This window comes from Gorilla gorilla, chromosome 8, assembly GCF_029281585.2.
Source record: "Gorilla gorilla gorilla isolate KB3781 chromosome 8, NHGRI_mGorGor1-v2.1_pri, whole genome shotgun sequence".
Lineage (NCBI taxonomy): Eukaryota > Metazoa > Chordata > Mammalia > Primates > Hominidae > Gorilla > Gorilla gorilla.
This window is the reverse complement of record NC_073232.2, coordinates 110,495,068-110,514,467: the sequence shown is the minus strand read 5'-3', so window position 1 is coordinate 110,514,467 and position 19,400 is coordinate 110,495,068. Positions and strand designations below refer to the sequence as shown.

General features: G+C 38.2%; 1 protein-coding gene across 40 annotated transcripts in view; it reads right to left on the bottom strand.

The window, feature by feature from the left end:
- Nucleotides 1-19,400, bottom strand: part of R3HCC1L (R3H domain and coiled-coil containing 1 like) — a 108,990-nt gene continuing 89,590 nt past the window's right edge. For 35 of the 40 annotated variants that reach the window (XM_063710372.1, XM_055352691.2, XM_019035551.4 and 32 more), the window contains 5 exons: nt 13,508-13,683; nt 10,694-10,764; nt 9,686-9,781; nt 9,042-9,182; nt 1-807 (listed from right to left, as the gene is read on the bottom strand). In XM_063710372.1, coding sequence (XP_063566442.1) covers nt 740-807; nt 9,042-9,182; nt 9,686-9,781; nt 10,694-10,764; nt 13,508-13,683 — 552 coding nt within the window. In that variant the 3' untranslated portion in view covers nt 1-739. The other 5 variants (XM_055352692.1, XM_055352694.1, XM_055352695.2 and 2 more) reach the window with 2 other exon arrangements.

Genomic DNA, 19,400 nt, shown 5'->3' with positions numbered 1-19,400 from the left:
TATATGTCATAAAATGGGCTTTAATGTTCCCTCTTACAACATGGTATTACTGCTTACACTGGAACTGGCACACAGCTCCCAAGGTTGGTTTACTCTGAGGAATGAAGCTGGTATCCCCCCTGGCTGCAGTGCAGCTGGAGCGGTCCCAGGCACTGAGCTCAGTATAAACTTTGGAGTCTAAATACCCACATCTCCTGTAGTTCACCAACTTTGGAGTTCTGGAACCGGCAGTGCAGATTCTGTGTATGCCAAGTAAACCAGACACTGTTCTGCCTCTGTGTACTAACTGCTCTCTACCCACCCCCTACTCTGCCTCCGGTATTATTCTGCTTTGTGAGATACTAAGGAATGCTCTGCCTCTGCAGGGCCTAAATCTCCCATACTTGCAGTTTGAATCCTCTGTTCTGTTTTGTATTTGCTTTAAATATCTTGGAAGTGTGACCCACGCTAACATGACTTGCCCTGTCCAGGGAACTCTTGGAATTCACATCTCCCACGTTTCTTCCTAGCTGATGGCTCCCTACTACGCCCACCACAGTAGGGTGATTCCAAAGAACTGCATTTAGGAGTGAAGACAGGAGTCTGTCTTCCTTCTATACCCAGTCAGTCCTTGTCTCGATCACTTTATCTCTTTAACATGCACATCTGCATGTACATAGAGCTCTGGAAGGATCATCTTATCTGAAAGCTATGGAAACATTTTCTGATTCATGGAATTATCCCTTTCATTGAGTGATGTTCAAACTGTAGACTGGTCTCTGCCTTCCCAGATGTCTTCCCGTTGCTTGGCTTCCAACCGCTTTCTCTCTGTAAATAAGAGCAGTATTAACCACAGTTGTCTACTTCATATAACCAATGACTTTCCCTTAATCCAAATTACAAGGCAAACTTTAGTCATGAGACAAGTGGATATCCTGGTCTCTCTTACCTGATAACAAGAGTTAATTCCTTTAATTTCCTAAGTGCTTTGTAAGTGAAAATGATACTACTGTAAGTCATTACATTTACTACTATATAATAAAAAATATCTGAGGCTATTAGAAGTATATGGAATAAGTCAGAATCTAGTAGGGACTCAGATTCTAGTCTTGCCAATACACATTTAAATTCTACTTTTCAACTATGTTTAGTGCTTCAACACAATTGCCCATTATTCTCAGCTTACTGATCTTTACAAATATTTCAATAAGTATCAAGGATATATATTGATATTCTTCTATTTTGTTGCTTAAATGGAAATGGTAGCCCCTGGGCTTTACTCATATCTCCTCTCTAAAACTTTATTGAAAAAATATTTCAGAGGCAAACCACATTTCAATATTTTCAGAGCACTTCCAGGAGCCAGAAATCTTCTGGAATATACAATTACAATATGGAAAACTAAAACTATTTCTAAAAACAAAAAATATACAAATCTGGATAATTCATCTTCAATTTTTAATATAGAAGCTTGGTTCTCCTTAATACTTTCACCAAGGTCTGAGAAAATATGGACCATACAACAGTCTGGTGACCCAAGCGCTCCTTTAGGTGCCACAATACCAGTTCCAATTGCATGGCTAGTCATTTATCTTGACACCATAAAATGGGGATAAGCCTACATCATAGATGGTAAGCCTAAATGCTTCCTTCTTACTGTTCCAAATTGATAATGCCTGTATAAGGTTTAGCGAGTCATGAACCAAGGTGAGATTACAGAAATTGAGATGAATTCAGAATAAACACTTGCTATTCTGATACATCTTTCCTCATCAGCAGAATCCCTTACAACATTCCTATACTGTATTTGACTGTACTTTAAGGGCAAAGAAGTTAGTTATGAAGCTGACTGGCACTTGGAAATGTGAGAAAAAGAAATTCACTGCTATTTGGGCACCATCTTGTGGCATTATCTGAATATAGCAGCAAAGTTACAAGAGGCAAAAAACAGTGGTCTGCAAATTGCAAAATGAAGGCTGGTAGAGTGCCCTGGAACTGAGGCAGGCCTTGAACTGCACTGGGGTTCTCTAGGAGACAGCACAAAGGATAACTGGTTTGTCTAATGGATTCCAGAATTTTTTAGGAAGGCAGCATGCTCTTGATTCTTACAAACATGGAGAAGTTAGGAGGAGATCTAAAGGCAATGGATGAAAGCAATCAAAATCTGGTTCTACATCCCAAGGAAATATGAAGAAACCAGAAAAGTAAATTATTAGAACTCCAATTTTTCAATAAGGTGTGAAACTTAAATCTTTAAGAGTAATATGAGAAGAGATCCAAGAGCAGTAGAAAAATATAACAGGCCCATAACACACAATTCCAAAATCAAAACAATTCTGAAAACAAAGTTATTGCTTTCTTTAAAGCTTGGGGCCAAAATTAATCGATGGAGGCAAATCTAACTTGAAAGGATACGAAGCTATTTATAGTCTTTACATATCCCATTTAGTGTGAACAGTCACACACTGTGCTGCAGAAATATTAATGTGTCTGATTTTGGCGTTATAAGACAGATACCATATTACCTTTCTAAAATCTGGAAAGTTCAGAATTCTGAACCTCTTTTTTTTTTTTTTTTTTTTTTTGGAGATGCAGTCTCGCTCTGTCACCCAGGGTGGAGTGCAGTGGTGTGATCTTGGCTTACTGCAACCTCCGCCTCCCAGGTTCAAGCAATTCTCATGCCTCAGTCTCCTGAGTAGCTCTTGAGTAACAGGCACATGCCACCATGCCTGGCTAATTTTTTTCTATGTGTAGTAGAGACAGGGTTTCGCCATGCTAGCCAGAATGGTCTTGAACTCCTGAGCTCAGGTAATCTGCCCACCTCGGCCTCCCAAAGTGCTGGGATGACAGGCGTGAGCCACTGTGCCCGGCCTGAAACATTTCCTAACACTTTCTAATAAAAGTAAATAGATTCTAATGGTAAGCCATATGAAAAAACTAGTAAGAGTAGGAAGACAAATTGAGAAGCACAAAGAAATAGTGAAAATGTGAGGTGTAAATTTAGAAATACAAGAACATGAATAGAATAGAGAAATGTAGGTCAGGATAGGAAATAATAATTTCTTTATTTTAAAGATGAGGAAACAGAAGCTCAGAGAGCTGAAATGACTTGCCTAAAGTTACACAGCCAGTGAAAGAACTGAATCTGGGACCCAGATCCTTAATTCTTCACCAGCACACTTTCTACTATCCTGACATCTGAAAATATCTACAAGGGAAAAAATATGAAAAAAATTGTATAAACAGAAAGACAAAGAAACATGTCCCTTTATTAAAGAGAAAGGAAAGCAGATAATAGCTGATAAACTGCATGAAACAAAGCTCCTACTAACTTCACCTCCAACAATTAAAAGAATAAAGAGAGGCCGGGCGCGGTGGCTCACGCCTGTAATCCCAGCACTTTGGGAGGCCGAGACGGGTGGATCATGAGGTCAGGAGATCAAGACCAGCCTGACTAACACAGCGAAACCCCGTCTCTACTAAAAACACAAAAAATTAGCCGGGCGCAGTGGCGGGTGCCTGTAGTCCCAGCTAACTTGGGAGGCTGAGGCAGGAGAATGGCGTGAACCCAGGAGGCGGAGCTTGCAGTGAGCCGAGATCGCGCCACTGTAGTCCAGCCTAGGGGACAGTGCAAGACTCCGTCTCAAAAAAAAAAAAAGAATAAAGAGAAAGCCCAATAGTAGACACAAGGGCAAGGAATTAAGAAAAAATAGAAAATTCAGCACAAAATGACTGACCTAAAACATTCACATTGGCTGGCCCTGTAAACTTTCATTCTCCGATATAATAAATCAATCAACAGAAATGATTATATTAAATGAGTTGCCTGCAATCACGGTGCAGTCAAGACTTTACATAAGAGAATGTAAAGCGTTGAAGATTGTAAAAGGGCCAGTTTGGTGTCATGTTTTAAAAAAAGCAGAGAGAGGATGTAAATTAAAGACTTTCAAAATTTATTCTAGATCTATGAAAAATAATCACAAAATCTACTGTAGTCACATACAGAACAATAGACAACATGCTTTGTGAAGAACGTGTCTGGTCAAATGAATCTTATTCCCTTCTTTTATAGAGTGACAGACATAGTAGATTAAGGAGAAGTAATCTAAATAACCTCTTAATTTTAGCAAAGTTTTAGATTTTAAGTTTACCAAATATTTATATAATAATATATGGAAAAATACAGTCTGAATCCCACAAGGGGGCATTTAACTCTAGAGAGTGGAATAATTATCAATGTATTAAGTGTTAACACAAGGAACCATGTACTATTTATTTTAGCAACAGCTGGCGACCTGGTCAGTTAGTTAGTCCTAGGTTAACATTTTCATCTCTGATCTAGGCAAAGGTAGTAGGTTTATTAAACAGCAATTGACACCAAAAAATGAGTAAACGCTACATCACAGAAAAAAAGTCACATTAAAATGAAAAAAAAAAATGTGGTTAGAAATGAACTTCAGACATCAGGGGAGAAAAGACACCAAGAAAATACCCTAAGACCTAGATTATGAATCAGCAATGCCGCACTGCCCTTTAAGGCAGAATAATGGAAAGTCTAAAGAAGGTTTTCAGAAGGTATGAACTGTGATTAAATTTATTACTATCTTATAGAGATGGTTTGAAGTTCTTTGTGATTTAATTAATCAAACTAGGTGAGCGGGCTACTGTTTACTTACTTTGCCTTTCAGGCTTGTGACCCAAAAGATGGCCTTTCAGAACCAGCCAATTAATCACCTACCTTCAAGAATAAAATGAAAATAAATTAAAATAAAATTGTAGCAGGCTTTGAAAATGAGAAGATAGCTTATTCTGAGAGGTAATGATATCTAAGTCCAGTTTTAGGTGGGAATCAAATATCTGGATGAGTGGAACATGGGAAAATTTTATATACATTCCTGAGTTTGGTCTTTATTTTGTTTTTTATTTTTTTGAGATGGAGTCTTGCTCAGTTGCCCAGGCTGGAGTACAGTGGTGCAATCTCGGCTCACTGCAACCTCCGCCTCTCAGGTTCAAGCGATTCTCCTGCCTCAGCCTCCTGAGTAGCTGGGACTACAGGTGCGCGCCACCATGCCCAGCTAATTTTTCTATTTTTAGTAGAGACAGGGTTTCACCATGTTGGCCAGGCTGGACTCAAACTCCTGACCTCAGATGATCCGCCCACCTTGGCATCCCAAAATGCTGGGATTACAGGAGTGAGCCACCATGCCTGGCCCTGAGTTTGGTCTTTAAAATGTGGTTTTAGGCTGGGCACAGTGGCTCAGGTCTGTAATTCCAGCACTTTAGGAGGCCAAGGCAGGAGATCACTTGAGTCCAAGAGTTTGAGACTAGCCTAGGCAACATAGAGAGACCCCATCACTACAAAAAGGAAAAAATTAGCCGGCATAGTGGCACATGCCTGTAGTCCCAGCTACTCAGGAGGCTGAGGTGGAAGGATTCCTTATGCCTGGGACGTTGAGGCTGCAGAGAGCTGTGATCGTGCCACTGCACTCCAGCCTGGGTGACAAAGTGAGACCCTGTCTCAATAAATAAATAAATAATCAAAGTAGAGTGAAAAATATAGCAGAAAAGTACTTAAAACTCAAAATCACAAATTCAAAATTCTTAATTAGGAAGGTTTCACATTCTGGGTTTTATAAAGAAAAACATGGAGGACTTAGCATTCAGAGTAGAGTCAAGATTTACAAAGAAAAATTAGAGTAACCAATGTCATCCATGTATTTGGTCAATGAACATGTACTGAGTATCTTTTTATGTACCAGGCACTGTTGCCAGACAGCAGAACTCTTCAAGCGGGAGAAAGAAAGGCTGGGAGATTATTATACCATATTATAACAGGATGATATATAGATTTCAATTCCCATGCTAATTCTGATAAATTGGCAATGGTCATGTCAAAACTCACCAAGAAAGAATGTCATGACTGATTTAACAATATCTGCCACTTTTAATGGATGGAGAGTAGCAGTATATAATACGTATTTGTCATTACAAGCTCATATTATAATGAACATTAAATTCTTAACAGTCGTATCAATAATCATATCCTGAATTAGTAAAGCACTTTTCCAAACATTTTTACATATGTTAACTTATTCTGTGCTCAAAAAATTCTCCATGATTAGGTAGGCTGAGGAGTACTTTCGCTTTGCTGGAAACCAGGGGGCACAGAGACTTGCCCATGGCCACACAGCTAGTTAATGGCAAAAGCTCTATTAGAGCCCAGATTTCCTCATTTCTAAACGATCTGCCCCTAATCTTTAGCGTTAAAGTTGTTAGAACAAAATAGTATGCAGATATTCTCTATTTCTACTAAGGAAAAAACAAGAGGACACTGGTTTAAACTGTCATGCAGATTTAAGTTAGACCTAAGGAAGATTTTTCTGACAGTGAAAAGCTGCTAACCATTGGTACAGATAACAAAGAAGCTTGTCATATTTTGTTCCTGGAGACTTTAAAAAATGTTTTATGTAAGTATTTTTTTCTGGGAGAAAATGTCAATAACTGCAAAAGTCCTTTAAGGGGGATTACAGTATTACAGAAGAAGCATGGGTTTTAATCAGCGGTACCTAGATTCAGATGCCTTCTCTTTCAGTTTACCAGCTGGGTGACCTTAGGCCAGTTTAACTTCTCTGGGTCAGCTCTAAACTCAAGATGGTATCACTGGTCACAGAGTTATCATAATGCAATATCATCATAACCTGTAAGTTATGATGGAGTTTCCTTCCTGTCCTTTTAATCAACAAAAACCATTTATGGTTTTTAATCTTAAAATCTTCAGAACTGAAGTGAGAGGAAAAACAACTGCTTAAAATACCTAAAAGAGGAACATATTTTCTTCCCCACTCAAGGCAGATTATCTCCACTAGACTGTAAGGCTTAAGGAGAGGAACAAAATCTTGCCATCTTTCTAATTCTCCTAAACAGGGAACACAATGCTCTGCACAGGGCAGGTGCTCAGTGAATGCCAAATGGAGCTAACAGATGATTACAGGAATTTTAAAATAAAAAGAGTAATGACAAAAATATGCACTGAAATCTGTGCTGGATTCACCATATAATGATATTTCTATTATTACTAACAAAAACAACAGCAGCTAACACTTACCATATAACTCATTATAGGCCTATAGAAACAGGAGCAAGAGAGTACCTATGGTTTTTTGAAGATGACTAAGTATCCTTCATGGATTAACTTGCTTGAGCTCTATTTAAGGATGAGAAAACAGAGGCCTCCAGAAAGTAAGTAAGTTACTTACCTACCCTCTCAAGGTCACACAGACAGTAAATGGCAGACCTAAGATGTGGACCCAGGAAGTGAGATTCCAGAGTCTAATACCTAAAACAGTAAAGTTTCCACTGAAAAAAAACATTTAAAGCCTGGGCTCCATGCAGGCAAGCATATAAGTATCTGCCCAATACAGAAAGATGCCAGAAAGAAATACATCAGGAAATCTTCCAGATGCATTTCCTCAGATATAAAGAATGGTAGCACGCTGGAGCATAATAAAGAGTCCTCATAATCCATACAGCCTCAGCACCAATAGGTAGGAGGAACTTATCACAGTGGGTCTCTATTCACAAATAAAGGCCTTCTTTAGAAAAGCAATAGGGTACCCGCTTAGTCAACAGAATCATTTTTAATTGCATCACTGAAATGTCCTTTGCATAGCCAGACATTTAAAACAAATACTTCAAGTGGAGCTGCATGCTGATGCACCTAGAGAAAGAAAAGGGAATACTCAAGATGATATCCACGCAAAACCACTGCTGCAGGATCTGTAGAGATACAGGTGATATACACCCACAGAGAAGCATGATAACATGGCAAAGGGAGTCATATCCCCTTTTACAGATATCACTGTTATCACACAGAAATCATTTTCTTCAGAGACAACCAATTAACAAAGGGTTAAGGACACTGTACATTCATCTTTAATCTAGTTCTGTTATTGCCATCTATAAAAACCCAAGGAATCCGGTTATGTTTCTATAGTCTGTAGGAGGCCTTTGAGTAAACAATCATTGGAAAACATGGAAACTGCCTCATTATAATCATTAAGGTTTCAAAAATTAGTTGGGTTCAACTCTGAAACTCTAGCACCTGCCATGACACACTCTGTCACTGGTTATCTGGCCAGTGCAGCTGGGAGTCCGCAAGCTGCCTGCTATCACCAAAGCAGAGAGGACAGGAAGTATTAATGGCCTTGTTAGACCAGCAATAAATAAGGAGTTTGAAACTTCAATTCGTTTAATGGAAAAATGAAGTTACTTTTCGGTAAGTGGAATTTTCAGAATAAATTGCCTTCATAGATTCCAGGAATTGTGGGCTAAGGCAATGAGACTGTCTAAAGCCTGAAGGTTGATAAAAAGTACTTAAGTGCCACACCAGAGTCCCAAGCCTTTACATACAATTCAACAGCCTGTAGAGGAGAGAGAGATTTTAACTTCAACTCCAAACTATAAGAAAGAAAAACTCTGCTTGTGGATCAGGGGAAATATTTTTCTGAGAACTCTTGGATACTGGAAAATAATCAGAAGACAGGTAAATCTAGATGTACTCTAATGGAGCCACTCAGGACTGTCTTAAAAAGACAAAAATACCTCCTACAGTTGTTATCATCAATGTCAGTTGCTGGCTTTTCCTAAATTTGTCTTCTACCTCAGATCTAAACCATTTGATAACATTAGGGCAATATCATGGCAATCGTGGCCCAGTAAAACCATAGCAAATGTTTTCTGCCTAGGACACTATCTGTTTTCACAGGAAAATTTTTCTCATAGAAAAACTGTAGGAAAAGCCATGGATGAGCTGAGAAGACCAAACCTATCTCTTCGAAAACAACAGTAGGAGCGTGGATTACAATGTCTTGGTGTGTGAAACAGGCAGACAATCCTGAAACATCTTCTCCTGGACGTAAGGCATGAAAATTTCTATACACTTAGGAGGCTTCTAGGAAACAGAAATGACAAAAATGGAATGGGCTTCATTCATTTTTTTTTAAACACATGCCTTACAGTGAGCTCTGAAGGGCCTAGAGAAGAACACCACCCTTTCAGCTCACCTCTGGCTTCTTGCAGTTTCTTGAGCTCTGCTTCTCGTTGGGTTTTGCTCTGCTTACTTCGAACCCCAAGGGCACTGATGACTAACCTTCTGGCTAGGGCTGCTGAAGTCTCAGGACGCTCCTTTGCTGGCTGGAGGAACTCTGAATGGAAGAAAGGAAAGGAGTAGGAAGGAGTCAAGAAGAGAGAGCACTCTAGCTTCAAGTGATTTAACTCAGTAATTAACATACAAAATAGACTAACAAGGGCTGCATCAGCAGTAATTAATACAAGTCTGATAGATGATGATCAGAGGAAATTAACATGGCAAAGCACAAACAACCCTGGCTTCATTATCTGCATTAACAAAGTATCTTACAGTGACTCTATCAGGCAGCTAAACACAGAGGTAAACTAGGTAGGGATGTCATCAGAAACTGGTTGCTGCATTGCCTGCAGTTAGTTCTCACACACTCCAAGTGGCCGCTCAGATGCCATATTTCCAACGTGGTCATTTCCCTTTTATTTATTTTTTCTTAAAAACATATTTCTTTTAACACTAAAAATAAAAGTGATATGTCTTTAGATGTCTGGATGCTATAAAACTTCTGGAAAGAACAATAATACCACCATCAGCAAGAAAAAAACCCAGAGATTATAGACTCACCGGCATAAGCTCTAGCTTTGGCCTTGGCTGCTCTTGTGGCCTGTGACAAGGGACGAATCTTCACCATGGTGTGTTTAATACCCAACGCATCACGAGCTGCAAAGAGGAATAAAAGGAAGCAGAAGACATGAAGTAGAGTGACGCAAAGGAAAAACTAGGGATAGCTCTTAGTATTTCCTAGATGTTATGCTTTTTTTTCAAAGCAAGCAAAAGAGACAGATCTAAGGATCAATGTGGCAGTAATTATTTTAGATCAGGTATCAGCAAACTATGGCTCCATGACCAAATCCAGCCAACCACCTGTTTTTATATTTATTTACAAAGTAATTTTATTATTTTACTGAAGCAGACCCATGCCCATTTGGTTTGTATATTGTCTATGGCTGCTTTCTTGCTCCAACAGCAGAGTTAAGTAGTGACAGAGACCTGATGCCCCACAAAGCCTAAAATATTGTATTTACTGTTTGGCCCTTTATAGAATAATTTTGCAGATCCATATTCTAGGTGGTTCAGATAGGAACTAACGTTTCAATATCTCTATTTTCTTTCAATGCCTCTGCATCAGATCTATCATGAGGCCAATGGTATATGTAAGAAGGCCCAATCATATATTCAGAGGGTATGTATTATAATTTCTCACTAGACAGGTTAAAGGGCTAATTAAATTCACTTGTCTAGGATGGAAAAAAAAAATCACCAATATTGTAAGAGTTAGCCCCATTGGATTCTTCAATCTCTACCTTAATCTGTTTATGTACTATCATGACAGATAGTTATGTGTACAAATAACCTTGGAAGGTGTTGACTCTATCTCTCCAAATACCACTGGACTAAGGTGAAAGGTGAGAATGGGTACCAAAGTAACTTACCTCAAAAAAACCACTAACTGCCCTATTACCTACACTGGCTGAATAAGATGCCAACTTGCTCAAATAGAAGGGAAATAGAAAAAGTAGCATGAGAAAATGAACAATAAGAAAGGAAGATTGAAAGCCACTGGGTGAATACCTGTAATTGGACTGGAGAATACTCCTAGGGCATGTGTATCATCCACCCATTTAATATCAAATCCTTTCTTTCTGCAACACAAAAAACAATTTTATTTCCTAAAATAAAATTTACTTTTATGAAACATCTCACAAATAAAATCTCATAAAGCATTTCACAAGATAGAAACACTCAACGAGTGCACAGGTGGAATGGGGATAATGACACAGAAAACAGCTTGGAGGACAGAAGAAGCCATTGAATTTTAAAAGCAATAATACCATCATAAACAAGTACCCAGGAGTATTTTACATTCTCAGCCATTTTATAGACATCAACTAATTAATCCTCACAAGTCCCTTGGTGATGTAAAGTATTTAATGCACTATTTACAAGAGATGTTCTTATGGGCAGGGAATGAGAAGAAACGGAAAGAGGAAGCAGAGGAGAGGTAGAATATAAGAGGAGTAGGGAGGCAGGGAAGGTCACCTGGATTTAATGCAAATGTAAACTCTGTCCTTGAGGACAGAGACAGAAAGAGAAGAGAATGGGGTAGGGGAGACTATACTGAAGATGTCATTCAATTTTTTTAAAAAAGTCAAGTAATGGGGAAAAAAGGGGGCAACTATAATCAGAGAGGCTGATCTATTCTTCACTTGTTGCAGAAGGGAGGTTAAAAAAATAAGAAAAAATTGGAAAGAATTATGTGGCAAAGTCAGAAAAATTCAGGATGAAAGAAATCATGATAAGAGAAATATCAGACCAGATTAGAAAGCATCAAAAGAATGAACATTTAAGTACTAGAAAAACACTTTTATTTTGGAGAAGAGCACAAGGAATGTCAGGATGATGACATAACAGTTATATTTTTCAGCTAAGAGCTTAAAAATGCTCATGGACTCAGGGTTCTGCCACCTTGAGACCCTGGGCAAGTTTAACCTCTCTTGAAGCTAGGTCGGCTCATCTGTAAAAATGAGCAAAGTATGTTCCCCACAGAGTTGTTGTGAAAATGGAAATGAGAACATCCATGACAAGGCAAAGAAGATGGTGTTGAGCACTTCATGGGCATCTAATAAATTAATGGTGTTCATTACTTTTATTATTAATAGCAATTTCATCAATATTAATATTTTCATTTTTATAAATCACAGATGGGTTCTAGAGGGCCTTTTATACTTCAAAATTTCATAATCCTTTAAAATTTTTCTCTTTGGGGAATGTTTTTGAATTTGATAGAAACATGGTCTTGCAGGTGAGATTATCAAGAAACAAAGCAAAGGGAAGTAAATAGTTTGTAAGAGTTAACTGATCTTCAAGAAATTCTAGACATCAACAAAATGATCCTTAGTTTTAAGAATCATCATTATTTATGACAGTCTAAGGTAGTTCTAACAGGATTTGATCCCTCTGACTGCTTTTAAAAAATCTATTATGAATTTTATGTTGAACAGGTTCTGATACTAGATTTTAACCTAATTCTAATAAGTAAGACTGACCTACACACTATACATTTAAAGTTTATGGCAGAGATTAACTGTCATCCAGGATCCATTCACCCTTTCTTTCTGTTAGTTATAGAACTGATGCTCCCCACCAAATTAAGTTTAACTGATTAAACAAGTACATGGCTGCTAGTTTTGCCTGTTCTAGAACTTCATATAAAACAGAACACTTGTTTTTATAAATAAAGTTTTAGTTTACAGCCACGCTCATTTATGTATTGTTTTTGCTTGCTTCTGTTTAACAATGGCAGAGTTGTCTAAAATATTTACTTATCCTTTAAGAAAAAGTTAAGGGCTATACCCTGACTTATATAGAATCTTACACATTCAAGGTGAATTTTAAATTTAAATTTGTTATATCACACTACAGACCTGGTTCATTTTAAATATCAGGACTGAAACATTAAAGTATAATTCTTCTTGATACTGACTTTCTTCCAGACCCTGAAAATCTTCTTAATAACTTTCTTTCTGGATTATCATCTCTTTATTCCTGAAGCTTATTTTTTTCTTATAAGCTAAATATACAAAGGTATATACTTCTAACTCTTTTAACTTCTCCTATATAAGTATCAGCTATACACATACCAAGGGTTAGTGCAAGTGTTCTCAAACCCACATATATCAGTGTGAGTTGATATTTTCACCATGGAATTAAATAAAATTAAACCAATGAAACAGGAGCAGAGCGTAAAAAAGAAGTTATTTTGTCTATAAAAACTTAGTTGAGGCCAGGCGTGGTAACTCACACTTGTAATCCCAGCACTTTGGGAGGCTGAAGTAGGCGGATGGCTTAAGTGCAGGAGTTTGAGACTAACCTGGGCAACATGGTGAAACCCTGTCTCTACAAAAAAATACAAAAATTAGCCATGCATGGTGACACACACATGTGGTCCCAGCTACTTGGGAGGCTAAGCTGGGAGGATTGCTTGAGCCCAGGAAGTCGAGGCTGCAGTGACCCCAAAAGAAGGCAAGAAAGAAAAAAATAGGACAAATAAACACATAAAGATGGCAGGCAATCTGACAATACATCCAAATATATCGACAATTACAATATATATTAATGGACTAAATGCACCATGAAGTCATCACTGATGACAGTCTTCTTAAATGCTAAAATGGGGGCTAGAAAGGCTACCTGACATTTTTAAGGAACTTAGAACGGTAGTTTAATATAGAAAATTTCTACTGGACCTGGAAAAGACAATAAACCAGCCTGATGCTAAAATATGAAAAACAGGGGATATAAAAAACAAGAGATGATTTCTCAGAAAACATTTTTTAAAGACTTCATCTCACCCTCCCTAACATCCACAATCATTTGCATACTCACTGATAACTGCAGAAAACCCGTAGAAGGTCTTCAGTACGAAATTCTTGGGGAAAGTCATAAATTTCAATGACATGTGGGAATTCACAATCACTGAGGTCAATATCAGGAACTTCATGATTGTAGTAATCAAATCTAGGTTCCTGGATGCTCTCTCTGCTCTTGGTATTCCCTGATAACTAGAAAGGAAGAAGCACGTTAAGTGCCGGTTACATTAAACCTGGCTATTGTAAAATATATTCCTATACATAAACAATCCTCCTCCCTTTCTCTACATGTTCCCATTCCTCAACCTTTGGCATAGTCTCTGTATTAATTCTACTCACAGATACAGTTAATGATCAGGTGCTTATCACCCAGTTTATACTATACATATGGAACTGCTGAAAAAGTGTTGAAATTCCAGCAGACAGGCAATGCATGAAACTCAACTTGCATCTCTAACCAGCACACGAGAAAACAGACTGAATACTGTTGTGAGTTATAAATGGCACATCTTGGAAAATGAAGCTTAGAGAATAGCTGAAGAGATTAATTAATAATATTTGTTTTAATTGAGCTTACTGACCAGGCTCATAGTTTCTTTTCTGGAAGTGAACAAAAATGAAAAAAAGTTTTTAAATAAAATTCAAAAAAACTTTTTTACTTCATTTTTTGTTGAATGTATTAAAGGGTGAAGAGACAGCTTACAAAGGCATTTGTTAAGACAAATTAAGTGGTACAAGTAGTTATACTTAATGTCCTTAGCATGAGACCTACCTTAAGGAATGCGCATATAGCAGGCTAGTGAAGGAATTAATAAAAGAGGTAACAAATTAAACTTCTACCGTCCTATAAAAAAAGCTGAACTTCACACTGGAAGCAAAAGAAAGAAAACGGGAAAGTGGAAAGCGGCAGCAAAGCCATGACAGTCATTCTGTCATTCACCTGTTATAAAACCTAGACACTGTTTGTGTAGAGGGAAATTTATAGCACTAAATGCCCACAAGAGAAAGCAGGAAAGATCTAAAACTGACACCCTAACATCACAATTAAAAGAACTAGAGAAGCAAGAACAAACACATTCAAAAGCTAGCAGAAGGCAAGAAATAACTAAGATCAGAGCAGAACTGAAGGAGACAGAGACACAAAAAACCCTTCAAAAAATCAATGAATCCAGGAGCTGGTTTTCTGAAAAGATCAACAAAATTGATAGACCACTAGCAAGATTAACAAAGAAGAAAAGAGAGAAGAATCAAATAGACGCAAAAAAAATGATAAAGGGAATATCACCACCGATCCCACAGAAATACAAAGTACCATCAGAGAATACTATAAACACCTCTACGCAAATAAACTGGAAAATCTAGAAGAAATGGATAAATTCCTCGACACATACACTCTCCCAAGACTAAACCAGGAAGAAGCTGAATCTCTGAATAGACCAATAACAGGCTCTGAAATTGAGGCAATAATTAATAGCTTACCAACCAAAAAAAGTCCAGGACCAGATGGATTCACAGCTGAATTCTACCAGAGGTACAAGGAGGAGCTGATACCATTCCTTCTGAAACTATTCCAATCAATAGAAAAAGAGGGAATCTTCCCTCACTCATTTTATGAGGCCAGCATCATCCTGATACCAAAGCCTGGCAGAGACACAACAAAAAAAGAGAATTTTAGACCAATATCCCTGATGAACATTGATGCAAAAATCCTCAATGAAATACTGGCAAACCGAATGCAGCAGCACATCAAAAAGCTTATCCACCATGATCGAGTTGGCTTCATCCCTGGGATGCAAGGCTGATTCAACATATGCAAATCAATAAATGTAATCCAGCATATAAACAGAACCAACAACAAAAACTACATGATTATCTCAATAGATACAGAAAAGGCCTCTGACAAAATTCAACAGCCCTTCATGCTAAAAACTCTCAATAAATTAGGTATTGATGGGACGTATCTCAAAATAATAAGAGCCATTTATGACAAACCCACAGCCAATATCATACTGAATGGGCAAAAACTGGAAGCATTCCCTTTGAAAACTGGCACAAGACAGGGATGCCCTCTCTCACCACTCCCATTCAACATAGTGTTGGAAGTTCTGGCTAGGGCAATCAGGCAGGAGAAAGAAATAAAGGGTAATCAATTAGGAAAAGAGGAAGTCAAATTGTCCCTGTTTGCAGATGACATGATTGTATATCTAGAAAACCACATCGTCTCAGCCCAAAATCTCCTTAAGCTGACAGGCAACTTCAGCAAATCTCAGGATACAAAATCAATGTGCAAAAATCACAAGCATTCCTACACACCAATAACAGACAAACAGCCAAATCATGAGTGAACTCCCATTCACAACTGCTTCAAAGAGAATAAAATACCCAGGAACCCAACTTACAAGGGATGTGAAGGACCTCTTCAAGGAGAACTACAAACCACTGCTCAAGGAAATAAAAGAGGATACAAGCAAATGGAAGAACATTCCATGCTCATGGGTAGAAAGAATCAATATCGTGAAAATGGCCATACTGCCCAAGGTAATTTATAGATTCAATGCCATCCCCATGAAGCTACCAATGACTTTCTTCACAGAATTGGAAAAAAACTACTTTAAAGTTCATATGGAACCAAAAAAGAGCCCGCATCGCCAAGTCAATCCTAAGCCAAACGAACAAAGCTGGAGGCATCACACTACCTGACTTCAAACTATACTACAAGGCTACAGTAACCAAAACAGCAAGGTACTGGTACCAAAACAGAGATACAGGCCAATGGAACAGAACAGAGGCCTCAGAAATAATACCACACATCTACAACTATCTGATCTTTGACAAACCTGACAAAAACAAGAAATGGGGAAAGGATTCCCTATTTAACAAATGGTGCTGGGAAAACTGGCTGGCCATATGGAGAAAGCTGAAACTGGATCCCTTCCTTACACCTTACACAAAAATCAATTCAAGATGGATTAAAGACTTAAACGTTAGACCTAAAACCATAAAAACCCTAGAAGAAAACCTAGGCAATACCACTCAGGACACAGGCATGGGCAAGGACTTCATGTCTAAAACACCAAAAGCAATGGCAACAAAAGCCAAAATTGACAAATGAGATCTAATTAAACTAAAGATCTTCTGCACAGCAAAAGAAACTACCGTCAGAGTGAACAGGCAACCTACAGAATGGGAGAACATTTTTGCAATCTACTCATCTGACAAAGGGCTAATATCCACAAAGAACTGAAACAAATTTACAAGAAAAAAACAAAAACCCCATCAACAAGTGGGCGAAGGATATGAACAGACGCTTCTCAAAAGAAGACATTTATGCAGCCAAAAGACACATGAAAAAATGCTCATCATCACTGGTCATCAGAGAAATGCAAATCAAAACCACAATGAGATACCATCTCACACCAGTTAGAATGGCGATCATTAAAAAGTCAGGAAACGGCAGGTGCTGGAGAGGATGTGGAGAAACAGGAACACTTTTACACTGTTGGTGGGACTATAAACTGGTTCAACCATTGTGGAAGACAGTGTGGCAATTCCTCAGGGATCTAGAACTAGAAATACCATTTTGACCCAGCCATCCCATTACTGGGTATATACCCAAAGGATTACAAATCATGCCGCTATAAAGACACATGCACACGTATGTTTGTTGCGGCTCTTTTCACAATAGGAAAGACTTGGAACCAACCCAAATGTCCAATAATGATAGACTGGATTAAGAAAATGTGGCACATATACACCATGGAATACTATGCAGCCATAAAAAAGGATGAGTTCATGTCCTTTGTAGGGACATGGATGAAGCTGGAAACCATCATTCTCAGCAAACTATCGCAAGGACAAAAAACCAAACATCACATGTTCTCACTCATAGGTGGGAATTGGACAATGAGAACACTTGGACACAGGAAGGGGGACATCACACACTGGGGCCTGTTGTGGGGTGGGGGGAGGGGGGAGGGATAGCATTAGGAGATATACCTAATGTAAATGACGAGTTAATGGGTGCAGCACACCAACATGGCACCTGTATACATATGTAACAAACCTGCACGTTGTGCACATGTACCCTAGAACTTAAAGTATAATTAAAAAAAACAAACAAACAAACACTGCTGATGACTCAAAGCCACGAGATCCTTAGATAATATTTTTTTCTCTCTCTCTCTCTCTCTGTTAATCAAAAGTTCAACCAGGTCCCTTCAAGCTTTCTCTGGTTTTAATACTGTGTCTCTTTTCCCATCAAATGAGGAAAATAAGAACTTGCAATGCCAGGAATATATATATCTCCTTTCCTTGGAGAAGTTGAAACATGGATTCAAGAGTTTTATTGGGAGAAGGAGGAAGGTGATTTGGATAATATCAATAAAAATTATTATTTATTCCTGTGCCTCCAGTTCCTTTTCTCTACTAAGCCTCAGTTTGACATGTAAAACATGGGAATAATAACAGTACCTATACTTCATAGATAAGTGCATGGACTAAAGGAGATGATATGGTAAGTGCTTAGCATACTGCTTGGCACATAAGTATTCAGTAAATTCAACCCACTTTAAATGAATTTTAACCAAGTGCTAAGTCTGTTACATGCCAAACACCATATTAGTTCCACTCTGCTTAGGATGTAGAAAGCAGAAGAGAAAGTTCTTCCCACTGTAACAAGAGAAAAGACCAGCTGATCTATAAAATCATAACTTTTCTTGAGTTTACCAAAGAGCTGAGTTTGTAAGATAACAAGGGAAACTGCTTATCTTAAAATCCATACAATGACAAGTCTCTCCCAAAGAGAAACAGAATACATAAACTGTTTTGCCTTTGGCAGACCACTGGAAGAAGTGATCACCACATAAGTGGGCAAGAAGATATCAGCTAAACTTTAATAAATTCTTAAACGTCTAGAGTAGATTAGTGTTAACAGTTTGGAATAACTCAGAGGCCAGGGACAAAAGGAGTCTGCAATAACTTGCAAGTCAATCCTTATGCCAGTGCCACACTATTTTGGTTACTGTAGCTTTATAGTACTCTTTGAAATCAAGAAGCTTACTAGAAAGCCTGAGTCCTCCAACTTTGTTCTTTTCAAAATCACTTTTGATTATTTAGGGCACTTTGCATTTCCAGAGAATTTGAGGATCTGCTTGTCAATTTCTGCAAAAAATTTCCTGCCAACCAGGCAGCTGGGATTGCACTGAATATGTAAATCAACTTAGGAAATATCTGAACAATATTAAGTTCTCCAGTAGATAAACATGGGATGTCTTTCCATTTCTCTAAGTCCTTAATTTCTTCCAACAATGTTTTATAGTTTTCAGAGTATAAGTTTTATACCTGTTTTGTTAAATGTATTCCTAAATGTTTTATTCTTTTTGAGGTTATTGTAAAATTGTTTTCTTCATTTTCTGCATTGACTTTGAGTTACTTTGCAAAACCCAAACAAAACAAGGAACTGCATGTTTGTACATTCATAAACTGGGGCTAAATAATACACTGTCAAAGATACAAAGCAAATCACAAAATATCTTAGAAATATAAATCCTAAGAAATGTTATAGGCCAGGCATGGTGGCACAGACCTGTAATCCCAGCACTTTGGGAGGCCCAGGCAGGCAAACTGCTTGAGTTCAAGACCAGCCTGGGCAACATGGCAAAACCCTGCCTCTACAAAAAATACAAAACATTAGCCGGGCATGGTGGCACACACCTGTAATCCCAGCTACTCAGGGTGGGAGTGCTGAGGCCAGAGGATAGCTTGAGTCCGGGAGGTCGAGGCTGCAGTGAGCCAAGACTGTGCCACTACACTCCAACCTGGGTTACTGAGCCAAGACTTTGTACCAAAAAAAAAAGTTATAAAAAGGAAGGAAATGACAGGATAGTCTGGCAAGAAAATTTGATTATGCT